Source organism: Globicephala melas, chromosome 1 (genome assembly GCF_963455315.2).
Source record: "Globicephala melas chromosome 1, mGloMel1.2, whole genome shotgun sequence".
In the NCBI taxonomy this organism is placed as follows: domain Eukaryota; kingdom Metazoa; phylum Chordata; class Mammalia; order Artiodactyla; family Delphinidae; genus Globicephala; species Globicephala melas.
In genome coordinates, this window is record NC_083314.1 from 44,025,438 (window position 1) to 44,048,459 (window position 23,022).

At 36.7% G+C, this 23,022-nt stretch overlaps 2 protein-coding genes across 3 annotated transcripts in view; one reads left to right on the plus strand and one right to left on the minus strand.

Moving 5' to 3' along the window:
• TPR (translocated promoter region, nuclear basket protein) overlaps positions 1-2,691 on the plus strand; it is a 69,148-nt gene extending 66,457 nt beyond the window's left edge. Inside the window, exon 52 of one of the 2 annotated variants that reach the window (XM_060295340.2) lies at positions 470-2,691. In XM_060295340.2, the coding sequence (XP_060151323.1) occupies positions 470-525 (56 nt within the window). In that variant the 3' untranslated portion in view covers positions 526-2,691. The remainder of the gene's footprint in view (positions 1-469) is intronic. The other variant, XM_030873025.3, reaches the window with a different exon arrangement.
• PRG4 (proteoglycan 4) lies at positions 426-21,195 on the minus strand. The gene is made up of 12 exons (XM_070043802.1): positions 21,120-21,195; positions 18,096-18,218; positions 16,677-16,796; positions 8,693-8,839; positions 6,057-6,619; positions 4,637-5,921; positions 3,987-4,064; positions 3,307-3,443; positions 2,870-3,026; positions 2,213-2,410; positions 1,615-1,740; positions 426-821 (listed from the first exon to the last, which is right to left on the minus strand). The coding sequence occupies exons 1-12, from the start codon at positions 21,193-21,195 to the stop codon at positions 724-726; spliced, it is 3,108 nt and encodes a 1,035-aa protein (XP_069899903.1). The 3' UTR covers positions 426-723.
• Positions 21,196-23,022: the final 1,827 nt, after the last annotated feature.

Consider the following 23,022-nt stretch of genomic DNA (forward strand, 5'->3'; position numbering starts at 1 on the left):
AATCTGTAAACATCTTGCAGACAAGTTTGTATACCATAGGTATATCATGAATATGTGCTTACATTTTATTTTTATTCATTTCTTCCTTAAATTCATGGTATAATCTGGAAAAGCTAAACTGTTATAGTGCTATGTAGATGTAACTACTTGTTACATCTCTGCCTATTGTTGTTATGCTTTTTATATAGCAGAATAAAGCTTTGTGACTTGTTTAGCTAGTAAAAGAAATGTAAAATTTCAATATCTCTGTTTTCCAATGTAACTGTTAGAGATTGCATTCATGTAATAAAACATTAATCTGATTGTTGTAAGTTCCATTGAAGATGTGACATATCTAACAGCTTTTTGTCTACATGCCTGCACACTTGATCTTGAAAATTTTTATAATGAACTAGGGTAAGTGAATACTCTAGTTTTGAGCTAACTTTTTAAAAGATGCATTCAGTTTAATTCTTTTTCTCTCTTATAGGTATGAGCCATGCAATGGGAGGGAGAGGAGGAATAAATAGAGGAAATATTAATTAAGTGTTCTATAAACTATAATAACTGTGAATAAGCTAGTCAAATCTGTTTTAGTGTAATGATTGTCGAGTTGAAAAACATTTTTGTATTTAAATTGGTATGCTTATATCAACATTCTTTATTAATAAAATGTGTTTCAGTGTCAAAATTTATCATTCTTTTCTTCATTTTAGTTAGTCGATTCTTCCTTTGCCCATCAGTCTAAGGACAGTTGTACCAGACATTAGATAAGGTCTGTCCAGAACGAGTAGTAATGCCTCTTGCTGTTCTAGTTGGCACATCAATGTTATAGTATTGATCTAAACAGAAGAGAAGTCACTTTTTCAATTAAAAAGAAACAAAACACTTGAACTTAAAAATAGTTTATATTTATTATTATACTCAAAGACAGTATTTATCATTTTAATATCAGAAATGTATTAATTAATTTGAACTTTCTGACAAAGAGAAAAACAATTGCCTTGACTGACCTTTCACCATCTTTCAATAAAATTAGGTTTAACTCTGCTTTTTCAAAGTAAGAATTTGAGAAAACCGAATTAGTTTAAAAAATAATTCATTTGGGTTTTATTCTTTTTGGGGGGGGTTTATTCTTTAAAAAAATACATTCTGATGACATTTATATAGGCAGAAGAACTTATATTTTTATGGATTTTTCAAGGAAAAATATCCCAGGTAATATAATTTTGTTAATAAAATTAGTTTCTCAGCAACTTCTTTCTGATCTTACAGACTGTGTAATGATGTAAATCAGTACAGCTTCGTGGCAAACAAGACCTCTGTTAAATGCCACAGATAATAGAAGTAAAATATTGTTTTCAGTAGCAGTTTTACTCAATTAATTGGATGTTTCTTCGTAATAGGCTTTAATCTCATGAATGATAGGGCAGAAATGAATTGCAATCCATTCAATTTAATTGAAAGTAAAGCAAAAATCTAAACTTTCTCTTCAGAATAATTAGAATAAGTGATGTAATTTAATTTCTCACCTTCAGTCACCATTGAACACTTGTTTTTGCTTTGAATTTATTCATGTTTCAGAGATTAGATACCATCTTCAGAAAGCTATTAAGATTTTACTTAATAACTTACCTTTAGAAAAGGCATAGTAATCGTAGCCATCAGGTTTTCTGATGTTGGGCAGTGATATAGCTGAAGTAACCACATTTGGAAGTCCTCTCCACAGTGTACTCACTTTAACTTCATTATGGAGGAAACCTGCAGATGACACTTTAAAGGTATCAGATTGAAAGGCAATGTACTGTATTGGAAAAAGCAGCTGTTCGAGTCAAACAGACCTGGGTTTTAATCCCAGTTTGGTCACTCAGTAGCTCTGTTACCTTGGGTGAGTTAACTTCAATGCCTCAGCTTTTGCTATCTCTGATATGGTACAAATATCTACCTTTTAGGACTGTTTTAAGGATTACAAATTTGGATTTAATGTTCTTGGTTAATGGTATTATAATTAACAAGCCTGAATAAATTGCCTTTCTTAGCCACAAAGAAAAAAGTATTGATCTTTGGTCATTCATTGAAGCAAATTGATGTTTTGCATCAATTTATTATTATTAGAATAATACTAAGTATTAGGGTTATATGGTCAGTATTTATATTTAATAAGCCATACTCTGTAAGAAACTATTACATCTACTTCATGTGTAAGAATTTTTAACACAGTAAAAAATATTACCTTTGTCTTGATAAGTGACTCTGATGGGTGAATAGTGAATTCTGATGGTGTATGTTTGAGAAGGCTCTATAGCACGTTCAAATCGACGTGTCCTAATCTGTGTCGTTTCTCCATACACTGGATAACTTATAGCAAGCTTTCTTCTAGTACACTTTTGGGTGGGTTCCTGTTTATAAGTATACTGCTGAATGCTGCCACCTATGATGAATTAGAAAATCACGTACAATATGAAAATTAATTTTAATTCCCCAAAGAGATGGAAAAGAGCTTTTACAAGGTAGAGGAAACAGTGTTTTTCATAAAGTATGTCCAGACATTAATAATGGTTATTAGTCAAGGTATTATAAAAATAATTACTAAATCTCGAAGTACTTGTGAATAAAGCCAACAAATTGCATAGTTATATATTTAACTTTGAAAATAAATGACATTCTTTATATCAATGTCCTGAAAACTCATGAAGTTGTGATTTGCATGTTGAGAGAGCTAAATACTTCTTACTGCCCTTTTTATTTTTTAATTGAAAATACTTGATTCTAGCCATTAAAGATATCTTTTGACAGTAAACCCTATAATAAATGGAAATATTGAATAAAATTTTCCTGGCAGATCACTCCTTAAAAATTTTTTTAATTTTGTCAATTATGTAACACATACCTCTCTTGAAAAAATACACAGATTCAGGTCTGTTCTTGTATTTAGCTATTGTGAGAGCTGCCACTATTTTTCCATTTAGTCCTCCAAATCCTTTGGAAATTAGTTTGGGATACCCTGCATCTTTTATATCATTGGTGAAACGCCAGTACTGAGAATCCTGGTAATTAAAAAGAGGAAATGATGTGAACAGCTTTTTTAAAAGGTTAAAAAGGAAAAAAAAGGTTAGGAACTCATTCTTAGATTTAAGTATAGGGAGAAAGTTTTAACTTAGTTAAGTATTTGAATAAGTTGACAATGTTACCAAATTGAGTGTTAACTATTTATTAAATTTTAATGATAGTTTATTAAAATATGGAGACCCTTCTGAAGTGGAGGTTAAATTGTCATAATAAAGAATAACTATTTGCTGATTTCTCTCACAAAGATATTTTTCTTACCTTAAAGAAGAAAGTTTTTCCTTCACAGTTGCATCTAGTAAAAACAGTATCAATGGGGGAGGGAATGCCCCAAACTTCAGTAATTCTACGAGGTGGAGATGGTGGACTGAATGCATTTAGCATCCAGAAATAATGACCTAAAATTGAAAGTGATGATCAGCCTACAAACTGAATCCCAGAAGAAATCAAAATGAAATCTTTTAAAAACAGTTTATCATAAAGAAGCAGATTGAATGTGTTAACAAGCATTCTATGATGTTTAATCAGAATTTTTAGTACTAATACAGAAGGTAGTATTTGAACATTTCTGAGAGTAGATATTTCTCAAGTCTGAAATTTAGCATAACTTAAAGTATTTTAGTTTCCCAGCTTCTCTAGGAAGAGCCTTCTGGCTTTGTGATTTACAGAAAATGACTTATCTCTCATTTTCTTTACCTGTTAGCATTAAGGAGTTATAATTAAATAACTTTATTTTGTTTGTTACTTTACTATGTCCAGTTTTGTTAATCCAATATTTTGGTATTTACCCTCAGGTCCTTATAATACTGTGTGAGGTAAGTTCATCAATCAGGTTTCCCTCCAGGAAGCTCAGCCCAAACTTGTACTCTCCCATGACTCTTGCTCTCATAAGCACCAAGAAAAAAACAAGGGGCAGAAAAAGAAATGTGTGCAAAACTCACCTCGAAATGCAACTAATGTCCCATTGCGCAGAGTAGTCAGTCCATCTACTGGCTTACCGTTGCATAAATTAGTCTCATCTAAAACAAATTAACACAAATTAAGCCAATATAAAAATGAGAAAAGTGTTCCGTTCTTTTCAAAATAGAACCCACTGGGTTCTATTTCCTCTGTTCGCCCTTTCCTAAGCTCTTGAAGAGTATAATTTGAGGTACATGTATTTCAGAGGTGAAAAAGTGATATATTTCATAGTTGTTTTACTTAAAGGTGATATTATTCAAAAGTGTTATATAAAAATAAATTATGAACTGGAATGGGTAAGGGTACCTGATCTTCTAAATTAGACAAGTATTGGATATTCAATCTCAACGTGAAATTCTGTTTCTCAATTCTGATTGCCCTGTGGAATTGGTTTGGAAAACAATATTGCAGATTTTTGCAATCCTAGGTTATTACTTGATTTTCCAAATAACAAAATAAACTTACTGTGATTACCCCTCTGCTTACCTGTAGAGAAGATGTAAAACTTCACAAGTTCAGGGTTCTAAATAATATATATCAATAGAATAATACTAAATCAGGGCATCCTGGTTCAGAAAGATTTAAGTTAACATTGTCAATTTTAAACATGAAAGTAACTGATTCATATTACCTGAAAACACGGGGTTGATGCCAATGCCTTGACTGGGTCCTCTCCCTATGAAATCAGTGCCTGGAATAACTATAGGAGTTAACACAGGGGGCCTAGGAATCATCATCTGAGGTTTTTCTCCTTCAGTAGCATCTGCATCTTCATTCTTTGGATTTACTTCGATTATTTCTGAGTTGGGAGTTTGGTTAGGGCTGGTGGTGGTTTGGAGCTTGGCTTCTGCTAAAGAGGTAGGGTTTGATTTAGGCATTGCTGATGTCATCTTTGGGGGAGTTGGTGTAGTCTTCGGTTTTCTCACTTTAGGTGTTTTTGTCTTTTTGGTACAAGTGAGCTTTTTGGGTGCTTTGGTTGGTTTTTGGGGTTTAGGAGTTGTCACTTGAGCGTTAGTAGCTGTACCTTTTGGTATAGCTGTTGTTGGTTCAGGTTTGCTTGTAGTCTCTTCAGTTGTCTTTTTTGTTGCTGTCATTACTTTGGGTGCAAGAGTTGTTGCTTTAAGAGTAATTTTGGATGATGCCATGGTATCAGTTGTGTCTTGTTCTGTGGCCTTGTCTTTAGCTGTTGTAGTCATTTCAGGTTTGGTCACTTTAGGAGCCTTGGTTGTAGGTACAGCAGGCTCCTTGGGACTGTTTTCAAGAGTCTTTGGTGTGGGTTCTACAGGAGACTCAGGAGTTGATTCAACAGGGCCCTTAGGAGTAGTGGGAGGCTCCATGGTGATAGTTGAAGGAGAGGCCTCTGAGGTGGTTGGAGCAGGTGTATTAGGAGAACTTGGAGTAGATTCCTTGGGGGTGGCAGAAGCTGGCTCCTTGGGGGTGGTGGGAGCAGGCACCTTGGTGGTGGTGGGAGCTGGCTCTTTGGTGGTGATGGGTGTAGATTCCTTGGTGGTGAGAGCTTGCTCCTTGGTGGTGGTGGGAGCTGGCTCTTTGGTGTTGATGGGTGTAGATTCCTTGGTGGTGGGAGCTTGCTCCTTGGTGGTGGTGGGAGCAGGCACCTTGGTGGTGGTGGGAGCTGGCTCTTTGGTGGTGATGGGTGTAGATTCCTTGGTGGTGGGAGCTAGCTCTTTGGGGGTAGTGGGAGCTTGCTCCTTGGTGGTGGTGGGAGCTGGCTCTTTCGTGGTGATGGGTGTAGATTCCTTGGTGGTGGGAGCTGGCTCCCTGGGGGTGGTGGGAGCTGGCTCTTTGGTGGTGGTGGGTGTAGATTCCTTGGTGGTGGGAGCTGGTTCCTTGGTGGTGGTGGGTGTAGATGCCTTGGTGGTGGGAGCGGGCTTCTTGGTGGTGGTGGGTGTAGATGCCTTGGTGGTGGGAGCTGGCTCCTTGGTGGTGGTGGGTGTAGATTCCTTGGTGGTGGGAGCTGGTTCCTTGGTGGTGGTGGGTGTAGATGCCTTGGTGGTGGGAGCGGGCTTCTTGGTGGTGGTGGGTGTAGATGCCTTGGTGGTGGGAGCTGGCTCCTTGGTGGTGGTGGGTGTAGATTCCTTGGTGGTGGGAGCTGGCTCCTTGGTGGTGGTAGGTGTAGATTCCTTGGTGGTGGGATCTGGCTCTTTGGGAGAGATGAGAGCAGGGGATTTGCTTATAGTTTCAGCTTTGAGTGTAGATGTAGCAGGAACTTCAGATGTGGGTGCAAAGTCTTTAGTAGATGTTTTCTCTGCATTTTGTGTCTCTTTAGCTGAAGTAGTCTTCTCTTTTGCAGTAGTTGAAGTCTGTTTATTTGTTGTAGAAGTCTCTTTAGTTTCATCTGTTGTCTCCTTATTGGCTGTCAAAGGCGTCTCTTTAGTTGTGTCAGAATTAGGTGGAATACTGGGTTTAGAAAGTATTGGTTTTACTATTGTAATCTTGGGAGTTGTGGTAAATTTATTATGTTGAGTGGTGGGAATGTTAGGAGTTGGGGTGAGCTTGAAATCACCATTGTCCGGTCCACTTCCAGCTTCATCTATTACTGGTGGTTCTGGGGTAGGTTTCGTTTTAGGGGTTCTTTTCTTCTTGTTTTCTTTTGCTAGTGAAAAAAATATACGTCTTTTATTTTTGTATAGGTTTTTTTCTTTAATACTGACATAAAGATGCCATCCTTATCACTGACTAGCTGTGTTGTCTCTAGGCAAATTGCTAATTTCTAACATGTCTGTTAATTTACTGTAAAATGATAAATGCTCAACCTATCTTATTGGGCTATTTTAGGGAATGAATGGGATAAGGGGTGAAAAACACAAGTAAAACTCAATAGAATATATGGAAGCAAGTGGCAACTTTGAAATGATCAATATGATCAATAACACTAATTCTACTCTTTATGTCAGTGTTCTTTGCCTGTCACTTTCTCAACTCTTCTTATTCCTTATTGCTTGGTGCCACTTCCTTCCTACTGGAAACCTAGCTCCAACATCTTTTAGACTCACTGCACCAATTCCCTCAGAGGCCTCTATAACTACATCCAGGGAATCTGTTCCAGTCACCCCCATGGTTCCTGCTTAGGCCTGTTTCTGTGCACATGGCTTTTAACTGCTTTCTTTCCTCTACCTGGATAAACTCAGCAGTCTCGGGATACAGAGAGGAGATTAGGATGCCATGGCAGCAAAAGGACCCTGTTTAACAGGATTTCCCCTAGCAGCTACCCCATAGGTGACATACAGAGCCCAAGAGGCACATCACTGAGATGAGCTCCGTTTAGCAAACACTTCTATTGTGTGCAAGACTCTCTGGATAACTCAAAGATTAAATATCTGGCTATTCAGCTGGAAAGAAGGCTTCAGGGAAATAACCACCCAGGAAATGAGTTCTTCAAAACTCCAGTATCCAAAATCCAGTATTTCCTGGAGAATGAGAATGTACTTTAGAAATCCAGGAAATAATAAAAAAGCAGAACAAAGGGAATCTCTTTTTAGGAGGTAATAGCAAATTCTGTAGTTTCTCTACTACAGAAAAATTAGCCAGATATGACAGATAATTTATTAGGAAAATAATAAAGAGGATCTGTAAAATGTGGATAATAATATTGCCTTTCTCAGAAAGGTATGAGAATTTAATGGATTAGCATTTTAAAATACTTAAGGAAGTATATAAAAGTTAAATAAAATAAATCTGGGGAAGGAGAAATGAAAAGACAAGATAGAGGAAAGAGAAGAAAGCGATGATATCAGGTAGACAGAACTTGAAATAGAAAACTTAATAGTCATCTCTGGTGCCATCCTGTGGTTCTACAGTTGCTTCTATAGTATCTTCTTCCTTTGCTTTACAGAGTGGTTTCCTAGCTGCTTGGCACTAATTTCCTATAGGAAATTTTCACTGGTATCTTCTAAAGTAATTTTTATGAAGTTACATACCCCCCCAAATATTGAAATGTCCTCAAATCATTCTACCCACACGCCTTACTTTTAGGTCATTATTGTTAACATGGCATTGATATAGTCACTGATCTTTATCAATGCTCAAACCTTTGTGTTTCTTCTTTAACTCTATTAGCAGCTGAATTTTTGGAAAACTTGATTTTCCAAAAAGTTGAGGAAGAGGAGGAGGAAGACTTGATTTTCAGAAACAGAATGTTCTATAAATAAAAAGTTGATCACACCAACTGTGATTTAAAGCAAAAAAGAACTGCCAGTTCAAATACAACAAAAAATGCTATTTATTGATCTACAAATGTCTGTGTTCTGCTTTTGTTTTATCAGTACTATGAGCAACAGCTCTTGTAAATGTCAGTTAAAAGCAAGGCACCTGAGCTTGTCACAGATAACTAGCGGTATAACTATATAACTTTCTCTCAACTTCCCCATATCTTACAGAATCAAATTGTTCTGCAAACAAAATCATGGCTTTTTTTTTGTTTCTTTTTAAACAGTAAGACTTGTTTCTTCTGATTATTTTAACCTAGTCCCATACTGAGTTTGGTAAATAAGGAAAATAAATAACTGAGCATTTATACTTTGGCTTAAACTCTGCCCTAAAACAGGCAGTGTGATGAGCCTTTAATGACTCAGAAGATCACCCTGTACTATGAGGAGTCTTATAAAAGTCCACCTACAGGTTATTTCATCTCAGAAACCTCCTTTTTTTACATCTGTCATCTTCCTACCTTCTGTTATTTCCTCTGATTCTATAACTTTCTTAGTCTTCTTGCTTGATGATTTGGGTGAACGTTTGGTTGTTGATTTGATGGTCTGAGTTGTTCCTGGAGGTGGAGGTGCAGACTTTGAAGGTGGTGGTGATGTAGGACTGTGCACTGAGACCAAGCAAGATGGGTCAGTTAACTTCTTGTTCATATTCATCAGCAACTCTAACTGAAAGGTACTGATGCATCTGGCTTCAAGAGTAAATGCTGGTGAAAACCTGTATAGGCAGGCTCTTGGCCCAACACCAACTACTCCAAGCTATCTGAAGATGCATTGCTACAAAAAAAAAAATTGGTTCTCAAATTGTAAATTATGATGGGGAGCAAAGGCTCAGGAGTCAGAAGACTTCTAGTTCTAGACCTACAAGGGTCTATCGTGACCTTGGGCAAATGGGCAAACCCTCCTGAACCCCTCTTGCCTGCAAACAGAGGTGTTTCTTCTAGATGATTTCTGAAGGTATTTGCCTGCCTAAAAAATATGAGCTCTATACTTTGTGCCAGCCTCCTGTGATATCAAAATAATCACTGCATGTGGTTGACAGATGTTTGTGCTCTCGAGAAGATAAATATAAAAATTACATTTTCCTGTTTTCATATTCATTTAAATCAAATGATACCAATTTACGTTTCTTTTTTTCTTTTTGTTAATTACAAAAGTTCTACATAAATATTAACTCATGGAAGAATTTCACACATTCACATTATGCTTTCCTCAAAATGTATTGCCCTTCTCCAAGATAAACAGCTTAGTGGTTTGATGTGTATCTTTTTAACCTACATGGAACATGTTTTGACCATTAGGAACCAGAAGAAAAGAAGGACTTCTGAAAGATAAGAAGGCAGAGAACGGGGTAGGGGGAAGCACTCTGGGTAGAGGACAGTGATGATAAATCCTCCTGCTCTTACCAAACTTCTCCTCAGAACTCTGTTTTTGCAATCTGCATGAACTGACCACCATACCTTTCCCTCTTACTCCTCCCACCCCACAAAAACACCAGGTACCTCAACTCAAGAAACAGTTTTATCACATTCTAACTAGTGATCTTGAGCAAACTATTTAACTTCTTGGATTGTTTTCTCACCCATATTCAGAGGCACTTGACTGCTTCAATTCTTGAAGTGTTATGACTTAGATATATAGATGCCTACAACTGGTATCTATAGCAATCTTAAGTACGTGTTCCCTGGTGGCACAGTGGTAAAGAATCCGCCTGCCAATGCAGGGGACATGGGATGGAGCCCTGGTCCGGGAAGAACCCACATGCTGTGGAGCAACTAAGCCCATGCGACACGACTACTGAGCCCACGTTCCACAACTGCTGAAGCCCACACACCTAGAGCCTGTGCTCTGCAACAAGAGAAGCCACTGCAATGAGAAGCCCATTCACTGACACAAAGAGCAGCCCCTGCTCACCACAACTGGAGAAAGCCCGCATGCAGCAAAGAAGACCCAACACAGCCAAAAATAAATTAATTAATTTTTTTTAAAAAAAGACTAAGGGGTGAGATGCAAGATAGTTTGATTGCTACTTTTTTTTAATGAAATACTAAGAAGAACTACAATCCTGCAGCCTGTGGAACAAAAACCACATTCACAGAAGGATAGACCAGATGAAAAGTCAGAGGGCTATGTACCAGATGAAGGAAAAAGATAAAACCCCAGAAAAACTAAATGAAGTGGACATAGGCAAACTTCCAGAAAAAGAATTCAGAATAATGATAGTGAAGATGATCCAGGACCTCGGAAAAAGAATGGAGGCAAAGATCGAGAACATGCAAGAAATGTTTAACAAAGACCTAGAAGAATTAAAGAGCAAACAAACAGAGATAAACAATACAATAACTGAAATGAAAACTACACCAGAAGAAATCAATAGCAGAATAACTGACGCAGAAGAATGGAAAAGTGACCTGGAAGCCAGAATGGTGGAATTCACTGCTGCGGAACAGAATAAAGAAAAAAGAATGAAAAGAAATGAAGACAGCCTAAGAGACCTCTGGGACAACATTAAATGCAACAGCATTCGCATTATAGGGGTCCCAGAAGGAGAAGAGAGAGAGAAAGGACTGGAGAAAATATGTGAAGAGATTATAGTCGAAAACTTCCCTAACATGGGAAAGGAAATAGCCACCCAAGTCCAGGAAGCACAGAGTCCCATAGAGGAGAAACACACCGAAACACATAATAATCAAACTGGCAAAAATTAAAGACAAAGAAAAAGTATTGAAAGCAGCGAGGGAAAAACAACAAATAACATACAAGGGAACTCCCATAAGGTTAACAGCTGATTTCTCAGCAGAAACTGTACAAGCCAGAAGGGAGTGGCATGATATACTTCAAGTGATGAAAGGGAAAAACCTACAAGCAAGATTACTCTAGCCGGCAAGGATCACATTCAGATTTGATGGAGAAATCAAAAGCTTTACAGACACACAAAAGCTAAGAGAATTCACCGCCACCAAACCAGCTCTACAACAAATGCTAAAGGAACTTTTCTAAGTGAGAAACACAACAGAAGAAGGGACCTACAAAAACAAACCCAAAACAATTAAGAAAACGGTCATAAGAGCACACATATCGATAATTACCCTAAACGTGAATGGATTAAATGCTCCAACCAAAAGACACAGGCTTGCTGAATGGATACAAAAACAAGACCCATATATATGCTGTCTACAAGAGACCCATTTCAGACCTAGGGACACATACAGACTGAGTGTGAGGGGATAGAAAAAGATATTCCATGCAAATGGAAATCAAAAGAAAGCTGGAGTAGCTATACTCATATCAGATAAAATAGACTTTAAAATAAAAAAATGCTACAAGAGACAAGGACGGACACTACATAATGATCAAGGGATCAATCCAAGAAGAAGATAAAACAATTATAAATATATATGCACCCAATATAAGAGCACCTCAATACATAAGGCAACTGCTAACAGCTATGAAAGAGGAAATCAACAGTAACACAATAACAGTGGGGGATGTTAACACCTCACTTACACCAATGGACAGATAATCCAAAATGAAAATGAATAAGGAAAGAGACGCTTTAAATGACACAATAGACCAGATAGATATAATTGATGTTTATAGGACATTCCATCCAAAAACAGCAGATTACACGTTCTTCTCAAGTGTGCATGGAACATTCTCCAGGATAGATCACATCTTGGGTCACAAATCAAGCCTCAGTAAATTTAAGAAAATTGACATCATATCAAGCATCTTTTCTGACCACAACGCTATGAGATTAGAAATCAATTACAGGGGAAAAAACGTAAAAAACACGAACACATGGAGGCTACACAATGTGTTACTAAACAACCAAGAGATCACTGAAGAAATCAAAAAGGATATCAAAAAATACCTAGAGACAAATGACAATGAAAACACAATGATCCAAAACCTATGGGATGCAGCAAAAGCAGTTCTAAGAGGGAAGTTTATAGCTATACAAGCCTACCTTGAGAAACAAGAAAAATCTCAAATAAACAATCTAACCTTACACCTAAAGGAACTAGAGAAAGAAGAACAAACAAAAGCCAAAGTTAGTAGAAGGAAAGAAATCATAAAGATCAGAGCAGAAATAAATGAAATAGAAACAGAAAAAAATAACAAAGATACAAAAACTAAAAGCTGGTTCTTTGAAAAGATAAACAAAATTGATCAACCATTAACCAGACTCATCAAGAAAAAGAGGGAGAGGACCCAAATCAATAAAATAAGCAAGGAAAAAGGAGAAGTTACAACAGACACCGCAGAAATACAAAGCATCCTAAGAGACTACTACAAGCAACTCTATGCCAATAAAATGGACAACCTGGAAGAAATGGACAAATTCTTAGAAAGCCATAACCTTCCAAGACTGAACCAGGAAGAAATAGAAAATATGAACAGCCCAATCACAAACAGTGATTAAAATTCTTGAAACAGTGATTAAAATTCTTCCAACAAACAAAAGTCCAGGACCAGATGGCTTCACAGGGGAATTCTATCAAACATTTAGAGAAGAGCTAACACCCAACCTTCTCAAACTCTTCCAAAAAATTGCAGAGGAAGGAACACACCCAAACTCATTCTATGAGGCCACCATCACCCTGATACCAAAACCAGAGAAAGATACTACAAAAGAAGAAAATTACAGATCAATATCACTCATGAATATAGATGCAAAAATCCTCAACAAAATTCTAGCAAAGAGAATCCAGCAACACATTAAAAGGATCATACACCATGATCAAGTGGGATTTATCCCAGGGATGCAAGGATTCCTCAATATACGCAAATCAATCAATGCGATACACCATATTAACAAATTGAAGAATAAAAACCATATGATTATCTCAATAGATGCAGAAAAAGCTTTTGACAAAATTCAACACCGATTTATGATAAAAACTCTCCAGAAAGTGGGCATAGAGCGAACCTACCTCAACATAATAAAGGCCATGTACGACAAACCTACAGCAAACATCATTCTCAATGGCGATAAACTAAAAGAATTTCCTCTGAGATCAGGAACGTGACAAGGATATCCACTCTCACCACTATTATTCAACATAGGTTTGGAAGTCCTAGCCACGTCAATCAGAGAAGAAAAAGAAATAAAAGGAATACAAATTGGAAAAGAAGAAGTAAAACTGTCACTTTTTGCAGATGACATGATACTATACATAGAGAACTCTAAAAATGCCACCAGAAAACTACTACTAGAGCTAATCAATGAATTTGGTAAAGTTGCAGGATACAAAATTAATGCACAGAAATCTCTTGCTTTCCTATACATTAACAATGAAAAATGTGAAAGAGAAATTAAGGAAACACTCCCATTTACCATTGCAACAAAAAGAATAAAATACCTAGGAATAAACCTACCTAGGGAGACAAAAGTCCTGTATGCAGAAAACTATAAGACACATGTAAGAAATTAAAGATGATACCAGCAGATGGAGAGGTATACCATATTCTTGGATTGGAAGAATCAATATTGTGAAAATGTCTATACTACCCAAAGCAATCTACTGATTCAATGCAATCTCTATCAAATTACCAATGGCATTTTTTACGGAACTAGAACAAAAAATCTTAAAATTTGTATGGAGACACAAAAGTCCCCAAATAGCCAAAGCAGTCTTGAGGGAAAAAAATGGAGCTGGAGGAATCAGACTCCCTGACTTCAGACTATACTACAGAGCTACAGTAATCAAGACAGTATGGTACTGGCACAAAAACAGAAACATAGATCAATGGAACAAGATAGAAAGCCCAGAGGTAAACCCATGCACCTATGGTCAACTAATCTATGACAAAGCAGGCAAGGATATACAATGGAGAAAAGACAGTCTCTTCAATATGTGGTGCTGGGAAAACTGGACAGCTACATGTAAAGGAATGAAATTAGAACACTCCCTAACACCATACACAAAAATAAACTCAAAATGGATTCGAGACCTAAATGTAAGACCAGACGGTATAAAACTCTTAGAGGAAAACATAGGAAGGGCACTCTTTGACATGAATCACAGCAAGATCTTTTTTGATCCACCTCCTAGAGTAATGGAAATAAAAACAAAAATAAACACATGGGAGCTAATGAAACTTCAAAGCTTTTGCACAGCAAAGGAAACCATAAACAAGACGAAAAGACAACCCTCAGAATGGGAGAAAATATTTGCAAACGAATCAATGTACAAAGGATTAATCTCCAAAATATATAAACAGCTCCTGCAGCTCAATATTAAAAAAACAAACAACCCAATCCAAAAATGGGCCGAAGACCTAAATAGATATTTCTTCAAAGAAGACATACAGATGGCCAAGAAGCACATGAAAAGCTGCTCAACATCATTAATTATTAGAGAAATGCACATCAAAACTACATTGAGGTATCACCTCACACCAGTTAGAATGGGCATCATCAGAAAATCTACAAACAACAAATGCTGGAGAGGGTGTGGAGAAAACGGAACCCTCTTGCACTGTTGGTGGGAATGTAATTTGATACAGCCACTATGAAGAACAGTATGGAGGTTCCATAAAAAACTAAAAATAGAATTACCATATGATCCAGCAATCCCACTACTGGGCATACACCCAGAGAAAACCATAATTCAAAAAGACACATGCACCCCAATGTTCTTTGCAGCACCTTTTACAATAGCCAGGTCATGAAAGCAACCTAAATGCCCATTGACAGACGAATGGATAAAGAATTTGTGATACATATATACAATGGAATATTTCTCAGCCATAAAAAGGATCAAAATTGGGTCATTTGTAGAGACGTGGATGGATCTAGCGACTGTCATACAGAGTGAAGTAAGTCAGAAAGAGAAAAACAAATATCGTATATTAACACATATATGTGGAATCTAGAAAAATGGGACAAATAAATTGGTTTTCAGGGCAGAAATTGAGACACAGATGTAGAGAACAAACGTATGGACACGAAGGGGGGAAAGCTGCGGGGGGTGGTGTGGTGTGATGAATTGAGAGTTTGGGATTGACATATATACACTAATATGTATAAAATTGATGACTAATAAGAACCTGCTGTATAAAAAAATATGTAAAAAAAATTTAAAAGAAAATAAATAAAAATGAAGTACTGAAGATCTAGTTGATGCCTTCATTTTCAGTTGGACCCTGACTATCTCTGTGAATTCTGTAAATGATGCACTACCTTCATCAATTTTTTATCCTTGAGTTTTACAAAAACCTCAAGTAATCTGACCCACCACTTGGTAGCATAAACTATTGTCTTTATTAACATGTTCTCTCAATGCTTTGTCATTCTCTAACCATCTTCCCTCCCTATCCATCCTCTGCCCAAAATAAATTCTTAGTTTTTTTGTCTCACAGCCAAAACAACTATCAGAGTGATGAGTAAATATGGAACACTCATCTCATGTGTCCTTCTGAAAGCTGTAGGAACTCTGAACTCTGCGATTTTGATTACAGGGGGTTGTCTCCATTATGTTTGGAATGCTCTCCAATGAAAACATTGAAGAGTTAAGAAATATTCCTTAACTATGCTGATTAATAGTTTTCCACCCTATTTCTCCACTGTTTGAAAGAAGCAGAAGGTGCAGCCTTGTTTAAATAAAATAAGATTATGCAAGCAATGCTTATTTTCACTTTTACCCCCATAAATATTCTTGTTTTAACAGAGTAGGATTTAAGAACAAACATTTGGTAAAAGAAAGGAATTCATTATTTAAGTACATTGTTTAAAGTCCTTTTTTTTTTTTTTTTTTTTTTTGGTAAATCTGGAGGGTTTTATTATGGCCTCAAGAGTACTCCTTCAGGACCAAAACCAGAGAAGAGGATTTTAAAATGGAACTACCTATTTTTATTGACTCCTTCACACACAGGCATTTAGATAGAGACTACTGAGAGGACTGTAGAGATCAGAAGGGGAATACAATGGACAGTTAGCTTCTTGGTTTGCCTATCAACTTAGTGCTTTAAACTGACTCAAATTTACTAGTTCAAAGAAGCTGGACGTGTTGATTCTGTCCCCAAATATACACTCAAAAACATTGAGAGCAAAAGCACAGATAGCTCAAAGGACAGTTGACTTTGTGGGGTCATCACCATAGGATTAGACAAGAAATCATCAAATGAGCTGCTTACTGTTGATTTAACCTGAAATTGAACCACACCTGGAGGAGAAAATCATGTATACCCAGCCCCTATCCTCTCCATTACTCAACCTGCAATCACTTGCACTCCTGGAGCCTGGCTGAGCCAGGGAGTGCTTTAGAAGAAGCATTCCTTCTTTAATTCATCTTGGTGAAACAAAATTAATATGAAATAGCGTATATGTCAGTAAAATCACGACCTGAGTTGTACCGCATGTTAAGACATTATCAGTGAAGCTAAGACAGGTGCACAGATCTGGCTGTACTGAGAGGCAATGATTGGTACTGAGATGCTTACCTTTTTCACAAAAACTGTCATAATCGGAACAACACTTGCCGTACTTCTTACATTCTGAGTCACAGTCACACGCCCTCCCTCTTGAAAAGGACTCGAAGCAGCGGCCTTTACAGGAAAACTCTACCCAGAGCAAAACAAAACATTATGGATTATTGGTTACACAATCAGTCATGCCCATGTACTGATAGCCATTTCCCACCCTATAGCTGACTAGAGTTCCAAAAGTGCATAGCTAAGTCTTTTATTTGGAATTTGGAAGATAGGTGGTTTCCCAAGTGGAGACAGCCCTGGTCAAGAAAGAAATATGGTGACTAAGGAAAATTTTCTTGCCCTTCAAGGCTCCAAGAGACAGCCCAATGCTGTCTGAGTCATTTCATGTATGGACAGTGGAAAATTGGGAAATGCCTAAAGAGGTAAGTACACTTCATATGAATTCCCACCATTCTCTCCTTTTGATACTGCTACTTTTTAAGTAGATTTTTGTCAATTGAGCATGCATATTCTACAACAATATATTCTAAAGAGCTGGCTTAATATAAATAGTCACTCTTTAGGCTCAAAAATCATTTATAATACAGAAATCTTTGTGATGACAAACTGGGTATGGTGTAGAGTTGAAAGATTTCAGCCTAATCCCATGATATGGACTATATAAGAAGCCTGCTCACTTCCAAAAAAGCCTTGGTTAAAGCCATGATGATTTACCCAGGCCTATTTGAAATAATTTCCTTACTCAACAAACAAATTGTACAACAATATATTTATCAACTTCACATGCAAATTCTGAAGCAAATATAACTTTGAGCCACTTTTAATTATAACTTTCATAAATTAAATATGAAATATTTGCACATTAACAAGAAAGTGGTTCAAAGTATGTTTAAATGAAGTATCATAATTTAAAATTCATACCCTTTGGGATGTAACTGAAATTCATCATTATACACTCATTATTAAAAACTTTTAAAGTGTCTTTTTCAGGTAATTTAGAAACATATTAATAACAAAAAGTTAAACAGCAAGATTATTTTATGTCCATGAATTTTTTGATGAAGCTATTCAAGGGCTCCATCCCTAAGCAATTACCTCTCTGGTTAATAGCAAAGAATTACTCATTACTATTTACTTAATGATTCCTGAGTCATAGTATTGTCTCTATTTAAAACAAGACATGATACTTGGCACTAGTCAGTAACCTTGTGCAAGTGTCAGACTTCCAGGCTCCCCTTAACCTCCCCCAGTGATCACAAGCTTTGACACCACCCTCAGGCACAGCACACTGCAGCATTTACACAAGGGAAGGGAAAGGCACTTCAGCACAGAGACGTGAAATAGTGTGACAACAGCATTGCAGGGGGTGCAAGGAGACTCTCACAGGACATGTGCTTGACAGAGGAGACACCAGCTCTCAGGACTTACCTACAGCGCAGACTTTCTTGAAGTCAGGGCAGCACTCCATGTAGTGTTGACAGTTATAATCACAGTTGCAGATGGCATCTCTAGAATACCCTTCCCCACATCTCCCTGCACAGCTTGATAAATCTAAAATTATACAATACTAGTGTAAACAGGGCCAAGCCACTTTGTAAAAAGGAAGAAATCTAGGGAGGAGGACAAAGCTGCTTGATGAGGCAGAATTTTATCAATTGGAAAGGTTGGGAATGATGGTTAGCAATGGGTCCAGGTGACTTTTGCCTGGTCTCCTAGGTGACCTTGATCATGCCATTTTATTCATTACTAGACTGAGAAGATAAATGCACTTTTGAAAATCAGGCTGAATAATGGCTTTGCACAAAAGAGGATGGTATTCCTGGAGGAGGGCTGGCAGCTACAGCTCTACTGATACTGCTACTAGGATGATGACTAGTTGCCATTTACTGAGCATCTCTGTGCTGGGCACTGAGTCATACATTATCTCTAATGCTTATGAAACGTTGCCAGGAGAGTATTAGTAGTCTCTTTTTTAGAGGTAAGAAAGCTGAAACACAGAAATTTTAATAACTTGCTCAAGGGCACCCAGCTACTTAATAACTCCAGTATATATGTATTACAGGTCAATTAACACCTATTAATCATTCATAGTGGACTTCCCTGGTGGCGCAGTGGTTAAGAATCCTCCTGCCAATGCAGGGGACATGGGTTTGAGCCCTGGTCTGGGAAGATCCCACATGCCTCGGAGCAACTAAGCCCGTGCGCCACAACTACTGAGCCTGCGCTCTAGAGCCTGCGAGCCACAACTACTGAAGCCTGCGCACCTAGAGCCCGTGCTCTGCAACAAGAGAAGCCACCGCAATGAGAAGCCCGCGCACCGCAACCAAGAGTAGCCCCCACTCGACACAACTAGAGAAAGCCTGGGCACAGCAACAAAGACCCAACGCAGCCAAAAATAAAATAAATAAATTTTAAAAAATCATTCATAGTGACCTCTTTCACTCTTAGAAGTGTCTTGATTTGCATAGTAAATTATATGGTCATCCTAAGTAAACAGCCCATCTAGAATTTGAACTCTGATATATCTGATTCTGATACCCAAACTTGTCCTGATCACATTGCCTCTCATTTCTGATCATACGTTTACAGCAAGCTAGTCATGCCAGCACAAACTTTCCTAGGCCCCTGCTCCTCTCATGGGTGGGGATAACTGGGCGCTATAAGTGTTGGGGAAGTCAGATGCTTACGACCACCACTAAACAGAGTACCAAACAGGTGACTCTTGAAAAGCATCTGGACTTGAATAAAGGTCATGAACAGAGTTATTTTGGGTAAAACAAAACAAAAACAAAAGCATAATTATCCTTAAATATATTTTTTAAGCCATTTAGAAAACACCTTGAAAACCTCCCTGAAAGATAACCTCAGAAATGTAACAACTGAATCCATCTCTGGAATAGAAACTGGCAGGTGCAATGTCCTAAATCCATAGAGGAACGCAGAAGCACACTGAAAAATTACTCAAAATAATGAGTCCAGGAAAGTTAAAGTCTTAATATGCAAATAAAACAGTAAACATTAGGACAATTTTCAGAACTTTTTACATACACGTGCACAATACATACAAAAATGCCTATCATATATAGTATATGTATATAAATACATATATATAAAGAAAAAAGAATGGGAAGAGGCTGAGAACGCAAGAAAAGCAGACAAGACAACATCAAAAGGTTATTCTTTTATAACTAGCAGATTTCTGAAATAGGAAGTCAATCATCTTTACAGGAAAATTTATTTCCATAGATTTAATGGCTGTCCTACTTTTATTGATGTTGATTTTAACAACTAATTTTAATTTCATTTATTTAAAGGAGAGTAAAACTGTTCTAGTGAACAGCCAATTGTATCACAGAGGAGAGGTAGCTTAGGAAATGCACCCAGTGTTATGAACCTTGTAATATTATTCTGAGAGAGCAGAGGGTTTGGATACACCCTGGTATTCGTCATTCCTGATTAAATATTTATATTTTCTTTCATGCGTTTTTCCACCTTATCTAAGTGATTCTGAAACTATGTCCATGGCAGGCAGCTATCTCACATGCTCAGGCTTATTTAATTATTTTACTGGAAATGTAAACAATGCCATAACAGTCATGCACCTTGATTTTTCTTCTCTCAGATTTTGCTTATCAGAGAAAAAGAAAAAAAGAAAAGGACATTGTAAAGCAACCATACTCCAATAAAAATTAATTTAAAAAAAAACAATAACTTGAACCAAAAAAAAATGAAAAGGAAACAAAAATCCAAAGCTTGGTGTTATTGTTAAGTAATTTATCTTGTGATGCTAGAGACTTCTGTTAAGGTGATTACACTGAATGTACCTTAAAATTCTCTAAAAATGAATAACAAGAACTGTTCATCCAGGACTAACTCTGTTTTTGGATGGCTGTGAATGGTTCAATATTATAATATAAAATGACATTCATACCTGTGTAAATTTATATCTGGATGAACAGTCCTTATAAGAAAGAAGGCGCATTTTCAAGATTAATAAAATGTCATTTGAAACATTGTAAATGTTCGTTGTAATATATCGACATGATGCCATAATTTATTTGATGTAAAAGATTAAATTTCTTTGTAAACATGTAGGAAAAAATTATATGCTATATACATATTGTTCATTTCAGTTAATCTGATGATATTTTATCATTTCAGCATAGTTTTATTGTGTAAGTGTCTATATTTTTTTAAACCTTTGGGAGAACTATAGGAATAATTAGTACAAAAATTATTCCATTGAAAAGCTCAAAACTTCTTGAAAAACTTCATAATACAAAATGCTTATAAATATGCTATATATTCTATACATAATTTTAAGGTTTTATTATGTATTAAACTCAAACAAATATACGTTTTTAGAAATCTATTTCTTTTGTTGTCATAAAAGTCAGAACTGAATGATTAGCAATAGTTGTTAAATGAAAGTATTTTTGATGGTTAAGTTACCTTGAGAAGAAACTTGCTGAATCAAGAAAACAGAAAGCAGCAACAAAAAGTAAATGGGAAGTATTTTCCTCTCCATAGTTGTTTTCGGGTACTGAACCCTTGCTGAAAAGAAAAAAGTATCAGAAAACTGCTCTTGAATCTCACCACTAATTTATGCCTGTGTTACATACAGTGTTTCAGTAATTTTTAAAATGCAATTTAATGATAAAAGCCATCTGATTCTTGAAATAAGACTTTTAAAGTAACCAGCCTTAATTCGTTGTAAATATTTGACCATTAGATTTAATCTTATGCAGAAAAAAAAAAATCAGATCACCATCACAGTCATGTTACTGACGATTTTAATACTTTAGAATCTCCCCAAATAGAAAACAGACTTATCTTCAAACTCTATTCAAATTACAGCATGTACTTACAGTGCAGGGTTTAAATCCTATCTTGGGGGAAAAAAAATAATAATAACCAGCTTCAGTAAAATTTAATTTAACAAACAAGAGTTATTGTTCCAACTTTCCCTTAACTCTCAAAATAAATTTATCAGCTTCCAGCAGGTGTATTGCATAAATGTGATCTTTTCAAAACTTTCCAACCACTATCCTTATAAATCTTTTCAAACACCTTTAATAAGGTATATCCCTATTGAACTGAAAACACATTTAATTCCATGAAGCAAGTTAACTTTGACACTTACCCGTAAAAGGAGAGATGAATTTCTCCAATGTCCTGGAAGTCTTATATATCAGGGCAAATACATTGGGATGAACCAATTAGTCCAAAGGTTAGACAAAATCAACAGTGACAACCTATGAAATCAAACTTTCCTCATTTATTGGAAGAGGTCCCAGACGACTAGACTTAGGCAACATCTGAAAAACACTTCCATTAAGAAAAATGACTACTACAAATAAATTTAGATTTATTGGCCCAAACACACTTCTAATTTCTAAGTGAAGTGAACAAATTGTTCTGAGATGGTAAATTGCTCTGGCAGGCTTTGACTAGTGCAGCAACTTTAAAATAGTCAAATGCTGGTGTCATTTCTTTCTTTCTTTCTTTTTTCCCCCAGTGAATCCAGCAAAGAAGAGTGATTTTGAAATTTACCTAGTGTCAGTTTGTGGCATAAATTTTCTGAACTTATACTATTAATTCTAATGTACGTTTCTTGAGTATTTTCATTTTCACTGAGCGCAAAAAATATGCTTTCGATTCTACCTATTGGTAGATGATGTACACTGTGGATTTTATAACTTCCTTTACTATGTAAAAACCTGCTTAAAAATCGCATTGATATCTCCCTTAGCCCCTTTATTTAAGCCCAGCATTGTTTGGAAAAGGTCTTTTTACTTACTAATTAACTTCCTTGCCACAGAGAAAATGTGAACCGTCAACCTTGCTGGGCTGGGTCAACTAGCTCAAAGTTTTACCCAGTTTGATATGCAGCGTTCCTGTTCAAGTCCTATCTACCTCCATAAGACCCAGTTTATGTCCTAGCACCCCCCAAAAACTTGTCAGATCAATCCAAAGCACATCCAGAATCATTGAATTAACTGTTCATCTGTTTCCTCTCCACCCACCCCCCCACCCCTCCTCCAACAGTCTGTGAATTTCCCAAGGACAACAAACACCTATGTTTAATTCTTTTGCCAGGATCTAGTCCAGTGCCTCACCAAGGATGTGTTTAATACAAGCTTGTTGAACCAAACTGGTTTAACCTGGATTCTGCTGTTTACTATGTGTTTGGTAGGTGCTGCACTTAATTATCACCAAAAAAATGCCTTTGAGTTAAATGTAATCATCCATATTTTACAGATAAGATGAAGAGCCACAAATCAAGAATCTGTGACCCATCTAAGGATACATAAAGGAGGTTTCATCACGTTTCCACTATATTCAGCTCCCTTTC